At 33.7% G+C, this 24,243-nt stretch overlaps 2 protein-coding genes across 2 annotated transcripts in view; both read left to right on the plus strand.

The window, feature by feature from the left end:
• The window catches only part of Su(Tpl) (Suppressor of Triplolethal), a 71,491-nt gene extending 56,840 nt beyond the window's left edge, over positions 1–14,651 (plus strand). The window contains exon 10 of the mRNA XM_019049694.2: positions 753–14,651. Within this exon, the coding sequence (XP_018905239.2) occupies positions 753–935 (183 nt within the window). The 3' untranslated portion in view covers positions 936–14,651. The remainder of the gene's footprint in view (positions 1–752) is intronic.
• A 1,698-nt stretch (positions 14,652–16,349) lies between these two features.
• CSN1b (COP9 signalosome subunit 1b) lies at positions 16,350–23,830 on the plus strand. Its single transcript, XM_019050048.2, has 8 exons — positions 16,350–16,536; positions 17,499–17,585; positions 18,506–18,687; positions 20,093–20,523; positions 21,061–21,436; positions 22,160–22,289; positions 22,674–22,808; positions 23,491–23,830. Exons 1-8 carry the CDS (start codon positions 16,501–16,503, stop codon positions 23,560–23,562), a joined length of 1,449 nt encoding a protein of 482 aa, XP_018905593.1. The 5' UTR covers positions 16,350–16,500; the 3' UTR covers positions 23,563–23,830.
• The last annotated feature ends 413 nt before the right edge of the window (positions 23,831–24,243 follow it).

A 24,243-nucleotide genomic window follows, 5' to 3' on the forward strand; every position in this document is an offset into this window, starting at 1 on the left:
GGTTGGGTGAAGACAGGACAGTAAATTGATCGCGAAAGGATCTGCTACTTATTTCTCTTAATTTGCAAGGTTTCTGGCCGTCTAAAAAACCTGGAAAATTTTTAAGAGTCATAAGTTTCCGAAATTTTCAATGGCAACTTTTCCTCTCAATTGCAAGCTGTCCTATCCTCCTCATTGATCAGTTTTGTGGAAAATTGATCACCCAAAGTAACATGGGTGAAATTTTCAAGAGCATTAACCCATTGACTTATGATTTAATTTGACGAAAATCAGTAACTTTGAACACTTCAAAATAATCCAGAAATGCCTTCTTTAAGGGTGAAAATTGACACAAGAAGCATTCACAATACAACGTTTGAGAAAAATGGTGAAAACTTTGAACAAAATGATTTTTTTATTGTGGTTTATAGCTATCAAAGTCGCAAAATCAGCGAAAATCAGAAAATTTTGAGGTTATTTCATGTTCAAACGCACAGTAATATGAAAATACAGTAACGAAACAGGAAATTACCGTACACATTAAGTCATAGAGTAGCCACACTACTCATATAAAAATTGATGAGAACGCAATCTACCGGAGAATCGCCGAAATAATGCAAACAATCAGTGGACGGCTGGGAGCCGTCATTTTAAGTCAATGGGTTAAAAGAATTTTCCATGGAATTAAGTGAAACTTAACATGTTTAATGTTCATTCTCTTCACACACAGAAATGTTGCCTTTTTTTCTATCGTGGTTGATTTATTGTTGCAGAAAATCAAGAAAGAAATTGTGATGAGGTATAAAGCAGTCAAGAATAACAAGAATTATCAAGCAACTAAGCAAAAGTTTCAGTACCTTCATGACAAACTATCACACATTAAAAAATTAGTCTCTGATTTTGACAACCTTCACTTGAAAAATAGCAATGCTTGTAAAATGGAGCCTGTAAGTTGAAAAATGGAGATTTTATAGCTGTTTTTACTGTTAAAATTACATTGAAGATAAACTGCGTCCAAATATTGAAAAAAGAAAATAAGAACATCCAGTGGCTAACTAATCCCTTTTTTTCCTGCCTGTTGCCACTCGGTGATTTTTTCCTCTCGTTTGACAGAGGTCAAATGGAACTATCATTTCTCTTTAAAAAGCTACCATTCCTTCCTCGCTGTTTTCTCCATAATTTTAATGTAATATTTTTACCCAGTCAAACAAAAATTACAATCTCTTAGTTTTTAAATATCACTTTTAATTATTGTGATGACTTAGTATGACTTAGTATCATTTGTGACTTTATTTTACAATTTATTTTACAAATTTACCAGGTCACATTCTTTGACCTGGGTATTTTGGCAATTTGGCATCATAAAACTGTGTATTTATTTTGTTCACAAAATTTTTCTTGTCCGTCAGGCCATAAATTTCTAATTGCAGCCAATACCTCCTCAAACGTGTAAAAAATTCCAGAGAAAGCGATTTTCTTTATCTTGCTCTCATTGCAGATATCTTCGCTGCGGAATTTCAATGTTGGTGTTAATTTTTTTTTTTTTTTTTTTGCCTCAGTGTATGTTAATTACTGGGTATGAATGAATCATCGCGCTTGTACGGAATTTGTTATTTTGATGTCAGACTCATGTTGGATGAAATTGTTCCTTTTAAATTGTATTATAGCCAATATCTTAAGAGATTACGATGAAATTCTTGAATGATTCAAGCAGCCATTAAAATTAGTGGAAAATTTATTGTTAGAGAAATTAATTTTTGAGATGACAATGACTGGGAAAATAGTTGCACAAGTCAGTTTGATTTTCCTTTTGTTTTTAATGGATTTTGATTCCATCTGTAATTGTTACAATCATCCTCTGTTTTATCGTTTTGTTACCTACCTTTTTTATTTATTTATTTATTTTTTTTTAAATTTTGTTTACTTGTCATTTAATGTTAATGAGCAATCAAGTAGAATGAAGAATTGTTGATGGCAGTTTTGCATTAAGAAATGCAATCAACTGTGCGAAATCTTTACTTTTTCAATCAGAACTGTTTGTATGATGAAAATAATCCTCTCAGGGAAAATTTTCTTCAAAAAATTTAGTCCTTTTCAAATGTTTCATCAGTTCGTTTCATTTTTGGGGGTTTTAATATTTTTTGCAGTTCCCAACATTTTAAATTTCAATTAGATTTCGTAAATCATTACGACCAATTTACCAAAAAGTGGTGCCTTACACAGGAATCATCGACTTGTCTCCTAGCAGTGTCTTTTTCGCAACCTCCATCGAGTAAAATACAGTGTATTAACTGCAGTTTTCTGGTCAAGGCATTTTTACCTAGTGCAGCAAAAGTACCAGGAAACAATATTTTTTTTTTTTTTAATCCTTTTAACCGTTTCAAATCATCAACAAACAAATAAAAAAAATTATTATAAATCATCATATGTAGAAAAGGATTCTTCATTTTGCCGATGTCAGTTTTTTCATTCAATCTGAAATTGAAATAACGTCTTTAAGTGTCATTTTTCAAGAGAGGTGAACAACTTCTTTTGTTTTTTATCCCTCTATTAAACCGTGTAGTTTTAGCGTGTCTTCTCATGATAGCAGGAGGCATTCGAATGCGTGCAAATACAATAAATTTTTCTGTATCTGTAATGTCTCTAAAGATTCAGTCGGACGTTGCTGTCAAATTGATTGAATTGAACTTCCTGAAATAATCAGTACCAAAGTGTAACGTTCTGCAAATGTGACCGTTGTATTTTTTTTTTAATTCTAACATGAATCAGACAGAAAAAGTTATTTTATCTGAGCAATATACAATGAAATTTTTAAAATTTAGGATGTCCCATTCTCAGTCGTTCTGTTAAAGGTTAAAAGAATGCTCATTACCAGGTTAAGTCATACTGGCAACTTTCTAGCTCATATTGCAACTTTTGAAAAGCTCATGTTGGCAACTCTCATTTTCTAAGTGAAGAGTCTAATTGGACTGCTGACTTATTGGAAAGAAGCTCAAGGTTATTTTTGGCTGTAAAGTTTTGGTCACGATGTCTTGTTGCTTAGATCCTGGTGTCGTGAACTTTTTGAAAATTTTTGTTGAAGTGAATTTCGTTTAGTCAAAAAATAGTATTTTTCCGATTCACAGTCTCCTTGACTATCTGAATGCCCTCATGTCCTTCCAGTATTTTTCCATCAAACATCAAAAAATCGGAATATCTGTTGGTATGTTTTCATCTCGTAGATTTTCTCTTAATTTGGACGCAGTTGTTTTGATGGTGACTGAATTTCATTCTAATATTTCTTAGGCGCTATAGCAGTTAATGATTAGCCCTTTTCAATGATATATAATCATATATATTTTTATTTATTTTTAATTACTTTAAAACAAAAATTTTATTTTTTAGTTACTTTTTCTTTACGCACCCTTTTCCCTACCCCCTCCCTTTCCATCATCCATTGTGTTTTCCTCTGCCTCATTGTTGGTCCAAAAAAAAAATTCAAAGTAACCATGTATTTGAAAGAAATTTCTAAATAAATATAAATAATCTTAAATCAAATTTTAAAGAAAACCGAAGCTTAGTTTTAAAAAAAAATGTAAAATAGGTTTAAAAAGGAAAAAAAAAGTTGGATAACGTTTAAAAAATGAAAATGAAAAAAAAAGAAGAAAAAAAAGAAAAAAATTAAATAAAATAATGAAATGAAAAAACCCAAAAATTTAAATTGAGGAAGAAACGCTGTATAAAGAAAGGATGTATTCATTTAAAAAGTAAGTAACCTAAGTACCCATAGTGTGAGTGTTCATTTAATATTAAAGTTTTCTACCTTCAAATGACTTTTTACCCAATAACATATATTTTTGTCAAATTTTACAAATTTTGTACTGAAATCAAAGATCGAATTTTCTATTTTTTAGATAGTATTTTGAAACCATATCAAAATATTAGAAGCAGAATGTCTGTAATTCTGTACTGAAAGTTTGCTTTATATGCATAAAATATCCTTATGGTACCCTTTCAGCATGCTTTTAAGGATACTTTCCTTTTTAAAATGATTTATTTTTGTACCTAATTGTACATTTTCAAGAGAAATTCATCCAAAATTCTTATAATACTTTAGAAAATTGATAAATAAGAAGCAATTTTGTTAGTTCTAGATGCAAATTTTTCCTCTCAGTTTGGTCAGACGTTGTAGAATTTTTTTTTGTATTCTATACTCGAGGTTTTTCGTCAGCAGCTCTGTTGTGCACAATTGGTATATATTCGTCAACTCGTGATATGGTTCTCAAGAATCAGTCAGGATTGATGCGCTGCATATTTCTGAATGGTTTATTTGAAGAAGTGTGCCGTATTTTTGAAGTTAATCATTCTTTAATTCATTCAGCTTTATCAAAAATAGGGGAAATTATGGATTTTTAGGAGATAAACTACTTTTAGTCAGTCGTGAAGAAATGTAATTTGCCTCATTTTTGTGTGTTTTTTACATTGCAAAATGAATCCATCTATCTGGCTTTTGAGTTATATCAACTGCATATGTTTCTCCCGGAGTCCTAGTGAATACCTTGCACTATCAAATATTTTTCTCTCGATCAAAAGAGATGAGAGCTGATTCGGTCAAATCAGTTTAAATAAATTCTTTGTTTCCTTGCTATTGTTGATTGTTTCCTTTGTTCAGTGATTCTATCAACTGTATCACAGACTTGTGCATACTTAGTTGTTTTTTTTCCATTCTCTTGTTGTGTACTTAATTAAATTCGAAGATGACCAGAGACTAACAGGAACTTTGATTCATCCATGAGTAAAAAGTAACGAGTTAAGCTTTAAGTAATCCTCTGTTTGCAGCTACAGGTTTCAGCTTTAACCATATTTGCTCTCGTTGAGAAATTTTTAATGCCAAAGGATTATAACTTGATGAGAGCCAATCATAATTTGACTCGCTTAATAAAATTCGACTTATATCACCATGCCCATCACTCTAAGGTGAGAGGAGGAAGCTCACATAGGTTTTTCTCTCATTTTTACGAAAGAAATGTTCGTCCTTTGAAGAGAATATACCATCTTAATATCTAATGCTGCCCTTGATTTAAATATCCAAAGCAAAATTAGTCAGAGTGAAGGAATCATACAAAATGATTTTACTCAATTCCAAACTGTCTGGTGTATCAGTTGCATTTAATCATACCAAAAAACTGCTCATATTTGTCCTTTCAGTTTTTGAAAAATTGAGTTCAGCTCCATTTCAAAATTTTGTTGAATGTTTGATGTGGTTACAATCTTTGAACTTATTTAATACATTCCTGACTCATAGTTGAACATCGAGATGGATGAACATTTTATTTTATGTTATTTTAACTCCAAAATTTAAGTTTTTTTCTGGTAGTTTTTGTGAAATTTTAGTCTTTGGTCATCTTCATGATTTTATAGAATTGATTTGTTAATATGTTTTGCTGACGAATCTAATTCACAGGAAATATAATCGTGCAAATTGAATCTCTGACTCTTTTTTTTTTCATTTTTCTCTGTGGGATGTTGCTCTTAATTTTTAGAACAGTGGTTCAATATTGATCTGCCACACATCATTTCACTGAAGTATATGCAAATGCGAACAATCCAATTTTTTATTCCTTCTGAAGCAATAAGAACTTTTTAATCATGCTGTATATTGGGAGAACTCTATACTCACTCGTATCAGCATTTTTATCCCTCTATCAGACTTCTTTAGACAGAGCGTAGGCTAAAAAGCCTGGATTTATTTTCTGTTCATCGCTGACTTTGAATTCTACGTTATTTATCTGACTTACGACACCATTATGATGCTAAAATTTGTTGCTGCTATTTTTGGCAGCTTTTAAAATGATAAGCCTAACTTCCTGTCAATCAGAAATATTTAAACTTCACATATTCAAGTTGTAACACCACCATAATGCTGAGATCTGTCTTCAGATGAACTGGTCAGGTTTATTTCTTTCTTTTGGAAGAAAGTAGGTTCAGTACTAGGATCTAGGGACTTAGTTCCCTCAAGAAGGGAAATTTTATTAAAAGAATTGCAATAAATACAATTACAATTACTTTGGATTACAAGGTTTTTCTATATGTACATGAAATATTTTACTTATTGCCTGTTCTACCAAGTAGTCGACCTCTCGGCTGGAAAACACTTGCTCCCTTGTCAAAAATTGATGAATCCTCTTTTGGGGACAGTGTGACTGTAAATTAATGAGAGTAGTGGAAGTTTTCGCACAATTTTTAAAACTTTTTAATGGGACAATTTCACAACTAACCATGGAATAAAATGATTTCAGCGTTACCCATAGTTAATTAAAGAGAAGGTATGCAAAGATAGGATGAATAAAGATTTAGATTTATGTTCAAGAGAAGACTATTCTATAAGTTTTTGAAATTAGAACACTGGACCTATGAAGCGCTTACTAAGCCACATTTTTAAGATGTTTTGAAAAATGGACCAACCAGACTGAGAATGGACGATTATAATTTCAAGCTTTGACTGATGAAAATAAGTGTTTAAGTTTTTGAAGTCTAAAATAAATTTTGCAGCTCTATGTCAAAATATTAGATGAAATTTTCTGTAATAAGGAAAAACAAACAACTGTCAACAAACAACCGTTAAATATGCAGCCGAAGAGAATCTCAATAATGTTTAAAAACCCCTGTTTCATTCTTAAATTAAATTGACTCAAGGGACATTTTGGAATTTCAACTGCTCCCATCTTTAAATAATACGGATTCATTTTACATAGGCTGTCATTTAACTGAGGCCAGCTGCAGCTGTTGAATTTCTAAAGTGTGCCTGAGCATTAAAGTTGTGAACTAAAGTTTTAAAACTGGTTTTTTAAGCCTTGCAATAATAAATGGTTGAATGTTAATGCTTTAAAAGTAATTCAAAATGTGTGCTGTAAGTTGCCATACTGCCATGCCAAAGAAAAACACTGTATGAACTATCAAACGTCGCCATGTTTCCTCTAATACTAAGCAGTTATAGTAATAAAATCGTGGATATTTTGCTTCCAATTTTCTAAACCATTTTGTTCACAATTCAATCTAAAATGTCGGAAAATTTCATGTAAAAATATGCAGAACTTTCCTGAAGTATGAATGTTTTATCGAGGTATATGTGGCAATGTCTGAAGGTTCCTATGGAATTTTTCCTTCGCATGGCAGCTGAGGCAAACATATATAAATCAGGTGCATAGCTGTTTTTCAACACACCATTTTATTCTCAAATGCTGTGAGCCCAAAAGAAAATTTCTCTTTATCAACAATTTTTTAAGAATTTAATAGAAGAAAAGTAGCAATTATCAATTTTTTATCACTAATAGTGAGAGAGCATAATGATGGTGAGACTGCAGAAATGCAGTTCTTGGTTTGCGGCACTGCAGACTTCCTGCCGTAGTTTATTTTCTACATAGAAAACTACTAAACATCACTCTTTTAAAACTTACGTGATTTTTCTTTTGTATGTAAAAAATATTTTGTGAAAATTACAAGGCATGATGTTTATTCGATTCCTTTTCAAAAAACAGAATGAGAGGAGAGATTTTAAAACATTGCATCGGAGTTACATATTTTTGCAGTTTCACTGTCGATAAGTCACCAGAGTGAGGAATTTTAATTCTTTTGAACTGCTTTTCTTCGGAAGCCTTTTTTCATTTATTGATAGTTGTTGCATCTAATGAAGCAGCATCTAAAACCAGGGATATTGTCACACACCAATATATCACCAATGAATGATGTAGTATTTTTATCAGTCAAATTACAAGAGTGAAGGATCAACATTAATATCTCAATGAAGTAAAAAAGTGTACTTACTTACATTTAGGATGGCAAAAACAAGTGATAAGGATAGGAGTAGTTACTTTTAAGTCTTTGATGCCAAATGGTTTGAAATTTATTAGAATAGATGCAAAGTGTCAATTGATGCCTTTGATAAGAGGAGGAGGTAAGTGACTTTTTTGACAAGGTGTTATGGACCTTACATTTTTTGGAAGTGAACCTTGCAAATAGATTGACCTCAATGGTGCGATTTTTGGTCTGTATTTTTTACTAGCAGAAGTGCAGCCTTTTAACTTTGAGCTTTTCTCCTCAGGAAGCGAAAAAAAAAGTCTCTTATCTCCTCTACCCACAAATAGTTTAAATTCTGCCATTAAGAGTTTATTTTTTCAACGACCGACCAGCATTTATAGATTAACATTGCATAATTCAAAGAATCGCTCTAGAAAATAGTTGTTCCTTTCAACTTTAAATATTTTTGGTACAGTAAAATCTGTAGTGTCTGGGCACATATTTTTTGCTGTGAAGCAGTTCTTAGAATTTGTCCGAGGGTAGTCACCAGCCATTTAACTCCAATGCATCATTTTTGCCAAGCTAATTAGCAAAAGATGATGTGAAAGGTGTCAGTTTAAGCCTTATTTAACGAATTGATGACATAAAAAACTCTGCTTAATCCAATGTGGTATCGCAAACTTCACTGTGCATCTGTAGGTGGAATCATATTAAATCTATTGATCCCTTAGTCTGAAAAACCGGTTCTTCACTATGATTTCAGTCTGAAATTTCCCCTGCAATAGGTGAAATCTCTAACTAAGATATAAATTAGCTCTCATGTTATTGAATTCCCTGTGGGGGTGAGACCTGCAGTAAAAACACTAACCGTTTTATTTTCTTTGGCTACTGTAGGTTCATTTTTCGTAACTCCTTGTGTTTTCATTGCTTACTTTTTTGCAATAGAAGAGCGAAGTCAAAATCTCTGCAAAAGTTCAGGTTTGAAGTTCAGTTTAAATTTTCTACTGTTCCCAAAATTTCTAACTTGGTGCCCAGTAGAATGTAGAATTCACGAATGAAAAAGTTGATTTTATTCTAAATGTTTCATTGTGGCTAAATCAAGACTCTGCTAAAACTCATATCTGTCGCAGGATAGTAATGTTTTACATTAAGGCGTAGGTACTTCAAAAACTGTTCTTTTCATTAACAGTTTCTTTCAATGAATAAAATGATTTGCTTCTTAGTATAATCATCCTCTTGAAGTTTTCTTTGAGCCTGTAAAAATTAACAGAGAATGAAACTTGTGTAAATATATTTCTCAGTCGCCCTAATTGCTCTATTCATATCCCTTGAATCATTGTCATCTCAAAAAGTTCGAACGAATGTTTAGTCACCAAATGAAGATCGATAGTATTGAAGTAAGAGTGTGTGACACAGCACATTCCTGTTGAACCACTAATGATTCTTCGAGATTTCTCATTCTAGTTTCTCACTTTTTATATATTTAAAGCTCTTTTCACACTTTTTTGTGTATTAGCTGCAATCAATTCTTAAGTTTCGTGTAATCACCTAAGTATTTGACCGTACGTTTGATGGATCCCACATTAGTTCGTCCGATTATCTAGTTAGGTAGTGCATGAAAATGTCACGCTACCAATTGAATGAACAATTGAAGCAATGCTGCCCACTTTAAGATTCTTTAACCAGTCTCTTTTTTGTCATACATTGCGACAAAATCGCAAGCAAATCATTGAAATTATGTTTCGCTGATGGGGGACAAAGAGACTAAATTGAAACAGATTTAGATAATAGGTTGTTTGTATTATTTGGCCTTCATTTTATCTTTATCGAATTGGATGATTCAACAGCTTTTGTCATCAGAAGATGTGTTAGTAGCGTGTTGACTGTCAGACATAACTGTAGTAGAATAAAGGTATTATGGGACATGATTGACCAATCCTGTAATTGTATTTCAACTCAAGCGTATCCTGTCTTACTGGCAAAGACAAAATTATGTTAATTCGTCCAAAATTTTTTTTCTCTTGTGGAAGATTGTTTTAACTGTGAAATTTCTTTATTCCAAGAACATAGACCAATTTTTTTTTTTTTTCCCACTTCTGATGTTGCTGTAATAAAATAAGTATCTCTAATTTGTTAGACTGTTCAAATCATCAAAGTAATATCCCACATTTTATTTCATCAAGTAATCTGAAACAAATTGAAATTAAATGGCATGAAGAAGGCTTCATTATAAAAATTGTCCAAACTGTAATTCAGCCAACAGGTTGGAAGGAATGAGCGGCATTCATTATATACGAACTCTCGTTTTGCAAGAACACACATTCATCCTTGACTCGAATTTTTGAGGAGGTATTGTGCTTTCAAAATGGACTGACTGTCACCCAAAGTGTATTAATGAACAGGAAGAGGACAGAGGAAAATTTTAATGTTTATTTTTCCCTATCTGTTTTTTTAAATAACTTGCCTGCCAATACGTAGAATGGAGCTTCCAAACGTTAGCAGTTGTTTGTCTCCTTTCTGTTTTGCATTTTCACTCTTTAGTTTATAATGCATTGCTCTTAAACGTCTTTTTTTTTATTTCTCGTTTTTTTATTGATGTCGTTTCAGAATTGTTTGTTTAAATTATACCACAGTACAGGTTTTGAAGTCAAAGACTATCAAAGTTGTTCTACTCGAAGTTAGCCTCTTGAATATGCTTTAAAGAGTATCGCCGGTGAAGCTGCAACAATGCTTATGTCGGTTGCGGTGTTTCAAAATCTTTGCTTCTCTTTTATTTTTTAAAGGGAGATCAGATCAAACTCATTGCTTGAAATTTTTATAGAATACATAATCTTCACTTATAGAATCAAAACTATCAAAGTTTTCGAGAAATGACGTTGAGAAGTTTTCTACGTAGAAAATTAAGCATGACAGGAAGTCTGCAACGTCGCAAATCGAGCAACGCATTGCTGCAGTTTCGCCATTGTTATATCCAATTAAAAAGCTCTGCTTTGATTAGACCTACATTCTAAAAAGATTTCTCATTTCAAGCAAAGGAAATCAGAATTATTAAATCGCAATACCTAATACGCAGCTATCTTACATACAGTCTGACTGTACAATCAATTACATTCGCGGGCTAAATTTGTCAGCCACAGCCGACTGTACATTCTCTGCGCAACGCACACTGTCAACTGTACATTCAGGGACTGTACGTGTGATGGTTGCTATATACTATAACAGACAGTCTAAATTATTGAAAATTCTGAGGCAGCTTTTGTCTTAAAGATTTCGACAAATTTTTGTTTGAAGACAACCTCTAAGACATCGAAGACTAATTTTTTCATCAAGTGGAATGATAGTTTCCAGTTTTAGCCCCTGAAATTCTAACAGAATTTCCGTATCTGTGATTTGTAGATAGCCCAATTTATTTTGTTAAGTTTTTCTCCCTTTTTCTTGTCAACGACTGGTTAGTGAAAGCAAATCATTTTTATGAAATTAAATTAGTTAGATTCATTCTAATTCCTTCGGATTTACAATGCTTTTTTGTTGAATTTTTCCTCTGCTTCTGTTATCGAATAAAGGTCTCTTTGTGCAGAGACCTAATAATTTTTAATGAGGAAAAAATATTATGATTTCTCTTCACAAGTAATTAAATGAAGAGAATTTTCAAAAACCATCATCTTTTCAATTTTATGTGTCCAAATATTTTTGTCAATTTCGGTGGCATGAAACAAAATCTGTCTTTGCTTTTTTTGTAGTGCACAGAGACTTCATTTTCTCCAAACTGGAGCCCGATTGTTGAAATGTATGTCGGCACGACAAGAATCGAAAATAGATATATTACACGGCGTAGATAGGGCTATGTCTTGTCTTATCGCGCCGACATAGCCAGTTAAAGTTTCAACAATCCGGCTGCTGGAGCAGTGATAAAACTACTCCTTAAAATGTAAATGTTCAGTACTTAAGCTCAGGCAGTGTCCAATATATCAAAACTAGCTATTTTTCTTGTTATTTAAACACTAGATCCTGAAATTTATCAATTTATTTCTCAACTCATTGTAAGGCACATACTATACAGGATATCGAATGACCTTTATATGCTTCACCACCTCATTCTCGGGTAACTGATCCCATCCATCCAAGCCGTCTTTTGTGTCCTAAATTCTGATAATAGAAATAGATATCACATTCTTTTAAAGCATCAATGCTACCATAGCAAAAATACTTCCACCCATTTTTGTCGTAAAATGTTTTCAATACATGCTCATGCCATGTAATGCCTTCAAGTTGGCAATGTCCCTTCGGACCCAAATGATTCTATGTGTGTGCGTCAGTTCCCATCTATGAAGCAGGCTCAATACATGTTAGATTGAGGTCTGAACCTTTGGTGGATGTATCTGAGTGCAGTATCAAGTTAGCAACGTGAATTCTTAATGCCAACTTGACGTCGGATCATTTTCGTACTAACAATTAGATGAGCAATGTCAATAGTGCAGTTAGCGCTATGAACTTACTCTTAGATTCCCCCTCTTTGTAAGGTGGTCAGAATAGTGCCTGCCAACTATGTTCTTCTTGAGTTTCTTTCTTTATGAAAGTTCTATTTCAACAAGTGAGTACTTGGTGAACTTGAAGATGAATTCTCTGCTTTTATTTTAAAACTCTATTTATTTCTGTCATCCAGTTGCCTCACGTGAAAAATTTTTTAGAAAATTTTGCCAATGGACAGTTGGTGCAAGTATACCAGCCTTTAGTTCGAAGTGACTAGTTTGTAACAATTATTTTTTGTCAGTTCAGTTTTTTTTTTTATTATCAATCAAAAAATGAAGTAATAACTCCTCATATTTTCTCAAAACTTGCAACCAAAAATGGAAATTTTGTTAGATTTTTTCTCAACTTTTTTTTTGTTTTGATGTATTTATCACCTTTTATGTATAATTTCCTGACAGTATGTATTGATGGATTTGAATCTTAATCCCTATTTTCTTAAAAACACTCAGCCTATCATTTTTAAGTGCGGAATTAATGTATTCAAATCTTTACAATAGCGTAAAATGCCATGAGCTTAGCGAGCATTGTTAGCACTGATGCTCACTTCGTTTTGTCTAACGGAGTGCAATAGAAAAACTTTGATCTTTATTTTCTCATTGAAAGAAGTTGGAAAAATCTAGATAATCGATCTACTGTTTCACTCCTAAAGTTACTAAACGAAAGTCTTGCCATATTTTCATTACATGTGCTCTTGAATATACTTGTTCACTGTCTCCGAAAAATCAGATAATACCTGGAGGAAAAATTCTTAAAAAATCTCAGAAAATGTTGATACTAGTCGGTTGATACTACTATAAGGTTAGAAGTTCTGACGCTGCGAATGTGCTTTCATTCAATTTCGGAAATGGAGGGCATAGACCAGGAGCAAACTGGCCAAGGGAGCTAGGGCCCATTTTGCCAGATTTAGAGGCCCTATATGGTGCCTTTCATGAAATCTTGCAGGACCTCCTTGAACCTTCCCTTCACCTTTTATCAGGAGAGGCCCCCAATCCTCTTTTCTATTCGAACTCTTGGAGCCAGTCGGCCCCGGACTCCGACCAAAGTTTATAGCGCACAAAATTGGACCCTCTAATTGACTTTATCAAGAATATTTCTGGAGAAAAATTGGAGATGTACTTACTTTGGGATTTGCTTATGGACACAATCTAGACTCATCTAAAAAATCTATTTTCAGAATTGACTCCCTATTTCCATTGCATAACACAATTCAACACAGCTTGTAAATGATAGGGGTTATCATCTTCCCAAAGACAGCTAACATCAAACGCTTTTACTCATGTGTTTTAATGAAACTGTTTTGAAAAACTTTGATGATTATGAGTGAAAGTATTTTTTAGTCTTTTAGCAACCTAGGTATTTGTATTGAAAAAATCGCATTTCTGACGCAGCAATGTTGCTAGAATTTATCGTGTATCCATAATGTTTGAAATAGAAATCAGGTGAACAGAAAATATTGCTTATCAACATTTGAGGTACTTTTCATGCACCTGTTTTATATTTTCAACATTAAGAGAGCATGTTAGATGTGTTGCAACGCCGTAAGATCAAAAATGTATAATTTAATGAGTAAATTTTAGGAAGTCAATTGCACTGTGTTTCCAAGTCTCTTGAGCTCTTGAACATATTTTGAATGTTCTCAAAACACAAGCTCAGAGGCTTTCTGTACCATGGCCTCTTTTATTATTAGTTTTTCTAATGTTCCCTCATTTTTAATGATTCAACTTGACTTGACTGAAACGGGCGGTGGAATGTGTAAGTTTGTTATCATCCGCCTAGCCTTCAAGCTTGTGATTTTTGGACGTAACTGCGCCAAAGAAGCTTATCTACTTTGGATTTCTTTCATAAGTTAGTTTCTTTTGCGTAAGTGCGTTCATTTGATGACTCAACTCCCGAGTTTTTTTTATTCCTATTTGATAAATGATGCTGCTCACTCTAAAAGCACAGCTTTAAACCAACGTGTACAGCGATTATTTTTTTAGCCAATGCGAGGAGTACATTGTTACAGCCTTCACGTGGAAGCATTTGCCTTAGATAATAAATGTATGATCTTACATGTGAATGTCTTCCTATTCGCAGAATATCTTCGACTTTGTTATTTTTTTCCTTCTTCCTCTGAAATGTGAATAGCAGAAAATGACTAAATGAACTCATTGATTCCATTCAGTATACCAATATGAAACGGAAGATGAATATGAGCAAGTTGCACTCTACATTGTTTTAATTTTGTTATGTTTTCAGTTGATTACTTCAGCTTTGTATCATTTTCGTGTATAAATACAATTGTATACATTACTAATATCAATTTCATTGTATAATATCTCAAAGTACCATATATTACATATTATATCATGCTTGCAGCAATTCAACTCCTGCATTTTTTATTTCTTCTTTTTTTTCTCTCTCTCTCTTTCTCCGTCTCTCTTTATCTCTCCCCTCCATCCTTTTCCACTTCTTTTTTAGAAGTATAATATTAAAATGTAGAAAAAGAGACAGCAATTATGGGCATTGATAACTGTCCTTAAGTTTGACTATACTTCATTCATTTGATCAGCAAATATACCTTATTATGTGGTAACAGTAAAAGAGACAGCCATGAGAAAAATTGAAAGATGAAGCAAAATTATTTACGGGATAGGGTCAATTAGTCATTCATCATCTGTAGAATATTTTAAAATCAACTTTATGTATTCAGATTGTAAAATTTTAAAAACTAAAATTTTATTAATCCTACGAAGACAAATCAATTTTAAAAAATTCCAACTCCTGTAAAAACTCTTGGTCTGAAAATTTTCAGAATGTTTGGTATGGATAGGCTTATCAGAATTTTCATAGAATGCTTATGAACTTTCAAAAATTGACGATTTTGTATTTGTCGCATTTTATTAATTTTTGCTTTGTTTCGCGAAGGAGAAAATGTAGATTAATTGGATAACAACCAAAATTAAAGTGTATTAGGAAAAAAAGCTTTCGATGAAAGTAGGTAGGAAACAGGATGCCACACATTGGAAGAGTTTGATGATATTTTGTGAAGTGATGGTAATTTCACAAAAGATTGTAGAGCTGATTCTCAAGGACGAATAAAGTCTTCCCAATTTGTGATTTTTTTATTTAAATTAAAGCTTTCAAAATAGTGTCAAGTAAGCTGATCTTCATAGGCAACCTAATTATAGTTCAAAATAGAGAGAAAGGAAATCCCCAAAAACGACTCTGAACCCTTTTCAATTGATCAGGTGCAAGGTCATAATTTTGTGACTGCACGGTCCTTCCCTCCCTCCTGAACCCTCTCACCCAAATTTAAATTGTAAATTGAGCCCATTCAATAAACTTGGAGTCATGATTTACAGCTTGTATCATTTCAATGAAAAATACCTCAATGGTTCCTTTAACCGTTTTGAGGGGAAAATGCAAAATTTCTAGAGGAAGGAGAGAATGGTATTTTTCAAAGCATGTCGTAAAATGAGCAAAATTTTGTCGTACACAATTATTGGAAATGAAAAATTTCATGAAATTCTAGCAACCTGAAATTTCAAAAAAATATTTGAAGGTTTGTACAGCCCAGAAATTTTGGAAAAATTTTATTAAGAGTCGAGCCTCTGAGTTCGTTATCAAATCACATCCTTTGGTTGTTCTGTCATATTCATAATTTGCATTCTTAGCCCCTGCAAAATCTATGAAATAGTATGAAATTCTTTCTGCCAGATAATTTGAAATTAAATTTCATTCTGTAAAAATTTAATATCACTTCAGTGACTCGCAGTTGCCAGGAGTGATTTGAGAACAACCTCTCTCAGCAGAACTATGTCTTAAGATCGGAATAAATGATTTTATCTCTTACTAATCCTGTTTGTTTAACCTAGGGTCTTTTGATTATGTAGCGATTATAAATTTCTAAAACTTCACATTGTTGGCATTTTTTGGCGACCCTAATCATTCTGGTTTACTTTTCATTGACTTAGTTCATATTTACCCGCCAGTTATCAAGAGACCAATCAACGAGCTGGAGGCGCTGCAGCCCGATTTGTATTGGTTGGTTTCTTGTCGACTCCGTCTGAGGGTTTTATTTATTCCAAACTTAACCTCAAAAATTTTCTTGTTACGGCTCTTCCTACCGACTCGCTAATTTTCCGTAGTTGTGGAATTCTTTATTGCCTTTTTTATTCTGAATAAGTTTACAATTTTTGCGAAATTTTATAATCAGTTTTTTAAATTTTCCATATGCCTCAGCCAATGAATTTAGCTCCACTCTACCAGGTAAGAAGGTGTTTTGGTCCTGCTCACTAAGCCATGTAAATAGCATTGCTTCTTTATAACTCCAAAAAAAAAGTAGTAAATATTCTTTCTTTGCAGAAAGCTAGTTATTACCCGATAGCGAGAAACGTTTTATTCTTATTAGATAGAAACATCAGTAAGTATTGACACCCAGCATTATCTTCCTTTGTTTCTGAAACTTGGGAGATCACATTGTTCCGTTCTTCCACGGATTTAGCACTGCTGGATAATGTTTGCAATGACCAGACATCAAAGAGATTAAATCCTAACTGAACCATTGTACCAATAGAAGCCATTAAATTAACACTATTAGTTTTGCAGTAACACATTTTACCTACGTAATAGGGACAAATTCTTTACTCAGACTTATATCGCAGTACCATTCTGCTCTAATCCCATCCATCTCCGCATTCACAAAGCTGATTGTGATGTGCACCTTAGATCAGCAAGGGTACGAAAGGTAGAGTATATTTTACGCTCTTGACTAAAGAGCTGTTTGTAAAGATTTTATCTTACGTAATTATTGTAAGGCATTTCAATTTAACAACCATGGCAAATTAGAAGTAGGGAACAATTGATATATCCAATCTAAAGTTTACAGAGAGTTTACTTTTGGTGATTTATCCTGTTCTATTTGAAGTTTAAATTCATACATTGAGAAAAATTTATATCCTAACCAAGAGTTACCCTCTATCGTTTTTGTGGCACAAATCGTAGTCTGCGTGTAATTTTGTTGAGGAAACTTGTTTCATAATGCCTAAATACTCACCCTGTCTAGTCATGCATTATATCTAGGACTTCCAAGTTGTGCCGTTTTCAGTAACCAATTAAATCCAGTTTCAGAGTGCTATCTGCACCTGCAAAATCAATCTTAAAAATAAAAGTCGTTCTGTTCCGGGTACCTAAGAAGGTTTTTATGCTAAACTTTTTTTTTTTCTTAACAGAGTGTCGAACCAATGCAAGTAGATGCACCTCCAGAAGACAATGATAATACAGAGGAACCTGCCTATATAGTCGAGAATCCAAGTATTGTAAGTATTGTTTCATTAAAAATTATTATCGTTTTATTTATCGTTAAGGATGTTCATGCCACAACGAGCATATCAGCATAGACTCATTTTGCATAAATAAGTCTACTTTCATCAATGGTGAAATTGCAGAAATGCGTGTCTCGGTTTGCGACATTGCATGACATCCTGTCATAGTTTATTTTCTGAACAGATACCTACTAAACGTCCTTTTTTAAAACTTTGGTGATTTTTCTTCTCTATGTAGTAAATACTCTGTAGTTTGAAGCAATGATGTTGGTTCGGCCCCCTTTCTTAAATAAAGTAGGAGCAAGGATTTTGAAACACCGCGACCGGGGTACGTATTTTACGTTATTATACGTCACCAGAGTGAGAAAGTTTAACCCATTCGTCTCATATGACGAGTTCACTCGTCAGCGGGCGCCCAGGAGATTATCTTAGCTGACAAGTTAATTCGCGCCATTTGTCGGCGTTGCAATGCTTGAGATGCCATCTATCGGAAAAGTGAAAAAACACTACTAAAAAATTGCATAGCAACGCCGATAGATGCCGCGAAATAACTCGTCAACTAAGATATGTCCTGCCCGCGCTTACAAGTATACTCGTCAAATGAGGCGAATGTGTTAATTCTTTTATACCGCTTTTCCTTAGAAGTCTTCCACCAGTTTCACCATCATCAGGTTATGTTTAGTCAGCCTAATTATGAACAATCAAAGTAACAAATTTCAATCTCTCAAGCATTGTAAGTGTCGTCACAGATCTACCTACTGTTATTAAACTGAATGTTGAATATTTTTGCATCCAAAGCGAAAGTCATTGCAGGTATAAATGTTTTAAGAAGTTGCCAAGTGAGCGCTATATCTAAGCTTAGAAGGTAGTGAGAAATTCAATTGTGTATCAAGTCAATTCTCTTTTATTTTCAGGATCTAGAGTGGTATGCCAACTGTTATTCAGGGTTAGCAAAACTGTATAGGCTTCTTTACATCGCTGATCACTGTCCATCCTTGCGCCAGGAAGCTCTAAAAATGGCAATAAATTATGTTCAAGGAACTTATAATGTGTATTTATATCAATTGTTTCACAAGAAATTACAAGACAGTTTAGCGTAAGTATTTAGTCAATTTTCTCAATAGTAGAGTGCATAAATTGTGGCAGTAAAGCCCAATTTGCTCAGTTGGACTTTTCAACAACAAAAAACGAACAAAAAGTTGAATGGAAAGTTGAATGCAATAAAATTTGATTCAATTGCTGTTGCCATATGATATCTCCAAACAGAATTCAAGTATCTCCTCCGCTAGCTTTTAGTTCACAGGAATACAGCTTCGGCGCAAGTCAACTGAAGTTTAATATCAACCTCTTCAAAATTAGAGCATCTTTCAATTCCATGAAAGTTGAATGGAAAGTGGAAGGTAACGTTACTTAGATTCAAGTTTCCATTCAACTCTTCATCTGATTGTCGTGTTCTTGGGTATTATTACAAGATGCAACTTTTCATTTGACCAAAACGGAAGTAAAGTTGGAGGAAAAGTTGAACGGTTGGAATTGAGCTGAAACAAAAAACTTGTTTAGCTTAGAAATGTTGCAAATTTTCTATCATATTTCATTTCCTTAAAGAAAAGAAATAAAAAGCGTGCAATTTCTGGAGAGTAATTCTCACTTAAAACATGATCAAGAATTTGATGGGTTTCATACATTTTCATGACATTATTTTCACTTCTTATGAACTTCTTGATGTGAAGATGGGACTAACGGTGACGGAACAACAATATTTCCATCTTAACAGCTTTTTTGGTATATTTCTATTTTTTTACTTGTGGAAAATGACCTCTGGACTGGTACTCAAATTAAAAAACAAAGCAACATATGGAGCTAAACTTGGTTTTAATGGGAAGAAGATATAAGAATGGGAATGGGCCAGTTCCGCCAGTCATAGAAACTGTGCCTTTTTGACTATTTTAAAAAGCTATTTAAAAATGTTTAACTAAATTCTCCTGAGGGCCGAAATTTTTTAAAAAATGAGCTCACAGTTGGATTACAAGATTGGATGTCCACATGTATATGAGCCTACCACCCTGCTAAAGAAATCCAAGTTTTTAGTTATGATGGTATCTCATCATATTTATATTTAAGAGGAAAATACTCCTTGAGTGTGGTATTTGTTTGCGATCGAAGGAGCAGAAACAGCCCATTTATTAAGGGGTCTACTGTGGACAAAAACCAGAAAATATCAGGAAATCCGATGTGATCACTTCATCAAGAACAATCTGAGAAACATCATTTAAATCAGCCATAGATCATAAAATTCTGATTGTTTCAAGCATTTTATTCAAGTGTAATTTTATTGGATCAAAAAATCAGGACATCCAAAATGATATTTTAATAGACATCCTGTGCTATTGTGCCTGTCCTGGTTATTTCGGCAACCATCTCTTCAATTACGCCAAACTAATTTAATTGCTTGCTCTTTCTCTTGATCTTATCCTAATTTTTGAATATTATTTTTTTTTCAGTTCCTCAGCTCTTCCAGATGTAACTGGTGGTAGCGTGAATATTCAAGACATCCCTACGCTGGATCCTCAATGGATCGAACAGAAAACGAAAAAAGCTGCTTTAAAATTAGAAAAGTTAGACTCTGACCTCAAAAATTACAAGAGTAATTCAATCAAAGAATCGATAAGGCGAGGTCATGACGATCTTGGTGATCATTACCTTGACTGTGGTGACCTCTCCAATGCCCTTAAGTGTTATTCTAGAGCCCGCGACTATTGCACAAGTGGCAAGCATGTTGTTAATATGTGTTTAAATGTCATTAAAGTTAGTGTTTACCTGCAAAATTGGACCCATGTTCTGAATTTTGTAAATAAAGCTGAATCAACGCCAGACTTCTCTGAAGGCAAAGACGGAACTCAGGCAATTCTTACACGGCTGAAATGCGCAGCAGGTAAAAACCATGTCTCTCATTTTTATGTACGGAAGGAAGAAAAATCATGTGGCTCTAAAATTCCCTTCTCTTAATTTCTTCATTCAAACGAGTTAGCAGCATCCATTTTTTTAAATCATCTTTTAGAAGTGTGGAGTAAGCTGAGCTTCTAGGAATTTTCTCAGATGTTTTTAAACCCAAAATGGCAGGAATCCCTGTTTTGAAAATACCAGTCTAAAACGACAATTGGCAGGCCCTAATGATGTAGCCATGCAGGGGCAACTGCACTCGCTGATTGGCTTAAGTCAGCCTCAGGCTTCACCTTTATACTTTAACTTGACTGTCAGCTTTTGATCGGATGGATTTTGATTAGCTTTTTTTCTCTGTAGAAATGTTTTTTAAACTTATTAATGAGTTTTTTAGTTTTTCATGAAATTTTATGTCGGAGAGACTATACATACAACAAACATTTTCTTTTTTCCCAGCTGATGTGTGTTCATTCTTTCTGATTCAATGTAATAAACTAATAATTATCCTTTTGTTCTTGTTTTGCATCAGGTTTGGCAGAACTGGCAACAAAACGCTACAAGAGTGCTGCTAAGTATTTTCTGCAGGCTTCGTTTGATCATTGCGATTTTCCGGAACTGCTATCACCGAACAATGTTGCCATGTATGGTGGCTTGTGTGCACTGGCCTCTTACGACCGTTCGGAGCTACAGAAGAATGTTATTTTCTCAAGTTCCTTCAAGTTGTTCCTTGAGCTGGAGCCTCAGCTGCGTGATGTGATTTTTAAGTTTTATGAATCTAAGTATGCATCTTGTCTAAAACTTCTGGATGAAATGAAAGACAACCTCTGCCTGGACATGTATCTTGCACCACATGTCAATAATCTCTACACACAAGTCCGCAACCGTGCTCTTATTCAATATTTTAGGTGCGTTCATTTTTCTGTTTTATTCCTCCAGCATTTATATTCCAAATTCTAATGGCACTTAAAATGATTTCCCCGTATAACGCAATTCAAAAGGATAACCCCTTTCCAAAGTCCATGCTAAATAAGTTAATGTACTTTTATACTGCAACAGAGGATCGTCTGACGCAGTCTAATAGTGCATAAATTTATTTGGCGTCGACTCCATCAGCTTTTGTTTTCTTGAAGCTGAGAAATTTTGTTTTATTTTTTGGATTCAATGTAATACTTTATTGAACATTCCTTTCCTGTTCCTGTACTCTGTAACCTCTTACGTAGTCTAATGGTACTTTTGCAAGACACAAGTTTACATGATGCCGTTAATTATTGGATCAAACTAGAGGAAAACCCAATATACTGTATAATTTGTGAGGTTTTCAGGTTTCTAAACCACCCAAAATCAACTCAATACAGCCATTTACAAAGCTGTGTCAAGGAAGTTCGGAGAACTTTTTGATCTTTCCTTCTAAGAGGAGAAATTTTAATGTGTTATTCGTCTCTTAAGACTAATGCCTAACTCAATTTTAATCTCAAGAATTTAACGGTTGCAACGGTATTGTTGCGTTGGTATAATTCTGCGATTTGTTGCATTACAGTAACCATAGACTTTCCAGTATCTTGCAAATTAATTTTCATCTCTACCACCCTTTTTATGCAAGTGATGTTTGATTTTTTTTTTTTTTTCAGTCCTTATTTATCTGCTGACATGCATAAAATGGCTGCTTCCCTTAACACAACAGTTGGAGAGCTGGAAGATGAATTGATGCAGCTAATATTAGATGGACAGATCGAAGCACGGATTGATTCGCAGAATAAGGTAAGGAGGAAAAAAAAAATGGAAAAAATCGAGTAAGGAAAAATTCAACAAAACATCTTTTATTGAATGATTTATGTCCTGAATAACTGATTGCATTTAAAAGTTGTAGAATACATAGCAAGGCAGAAACATTTACATATAATATGATTTTTAATTGAACTTGTCTTCATTGCTCAGTTGGCTGCTGAGTGCACAAATACTTATCTCTATAAGCGTTCTGTTTTTTGAAGAATGATGCCCCCGTTGCCTTTCTAGAATCTCTATACGTGAGAAGCGCATAAGTGGCCTATATAGAGATTCTGATCAGTTTCTTCACTAAATTTGGTTTCTGTTTTCTGCCTTGGAGGACCAATTTATAATCATTCTCTTTTTTACTTGTTTTAGATTCTATTTTCAAAAGATGTTGATCAGAGGAGTAGCACTTTTTTAAAATCTATGAATATGGGGAAAGAATGTCAAAGGCGCACCGCTATGCTAATCTTGCGAGCTGGAACTCTCAAGTCTCAACTTCACGTCAAGGTTTGTGTGCCATCGACTCTGAGATGCCTTTTAGAAGGTCTCTCAATTATTTTTAGACATTTCTCTAGGTATTAGAATTTGCTATGGCAGTAATGCATGTTCAAAATTAGGAATGGTTTGTAGAAATTGAATCTCAATTTAAGTGGTAGCGGGAAATGGTTCAATTGCTCATTGGCGCCTATTTTTTTCTTTTTTGAAGTTCTTACTCATTGAGTTGAGCTCTCTGTCACTTTTTCGGATTTTTTTTACTCAAAATGACAAATAAATTGATTTTAAAGTTGTCAAAATCTGGACCCATCTGAAACGATATTTTTGGCAGTCGGCTGTGACGTCGACAGGTAAGGGAGTTCCGCGTGTAAAGTGCTAGTTTTCCTGATTTGTTTAAATGACTTTGTTAATAATTTTTGATGAATTTTCACAGTTTTTAGGGCAATTACCACTCCACTTTTAACATGATACCCCTTTCTTTGTTCCAAAACCCATGTAACCATTTGTGCATGTAAAGCCACTGAACGAACATAAAAGTGGATAAAATCTGTTCTTTCAAATTTTCTCTTGTTAGTTTGCGAACAAGTCATTGTTTTCTTCTGGCAGTTCTGTCATATTTTCTCTTGTCTCTTACACAAGACAAATGATAACTGAAGGATGGTGGGGTTTAAATACTTTTTCTTTTTTTTTTCAGTGTCCTACGCGGGAACCTTGTGCGGAAATGTCAATTGCACCCGGGAACAGTACCAATACACCTCGCTCCTAAAAACTTTCATCAGATTATTTCCTTTATTCATCACTTCTCCAGGTCTTTAAATTTCCAAGTGACCCTCATTCCTCAGCATGAACTTTTTGAGCAAAGGTTACTCTTCAAACACAAAAAAGTTACATTGTATCTCTCCAATTTGAGCTTTTTTAATCCACCGTTAATAGCTTGGAATACTTAATCCATTATCTCTATCTATTATACTACATCTTTTCCACATTGTGAATAACTGTGAAATTTGTAAAAAAAGAAAAAAAATGAGAAATTATCCTGTTTTTTCAATTTTTTTTCCAACTTTCATACGTTTGGCTAAGTTTAATTGGTTGTCTCATTGCAAATTGACGCTTTTATTCATGTAGACGAGAGCTAAAGGGTCACAATTTACGATTATTGAATAAAAAAGTCATAGGTCCATGTAATCATCCAACAGATAGTTCCAAGACGTCTGTTTGGACTGCACTTAGCAAAACTGCGGACTATTGCAATGCCGTAAAGATTAAGCAACCTCTTTATATCTTGTTGAGAAAATCCACAACTTTTTACAAATTTTTAACATTTACCAAAAAAACTTGTCAAATATTATACTGTACGAGTCATTCATAGACATACTCTCAGTTAATTTGAAGTTAACCTAGAAGTTAAATACCTCGCCAAATTTGCCATGCCACTTGTTTCTTTTTG

This window comes from Bemisia tabaci, chromosome 4 (genome assembly GCF_918797505.1).
Source record: "Bemisia tabaci chromosome 4, PGI_BMITA_v3".
Classification (NCBI taxonomy): domain Eukaryota; kingdom Metazoa; phylum Arthropoda; class Insecta; order Hemiptera; family Aleyrodidae; genus Bemisia; species Bemisia tabaci.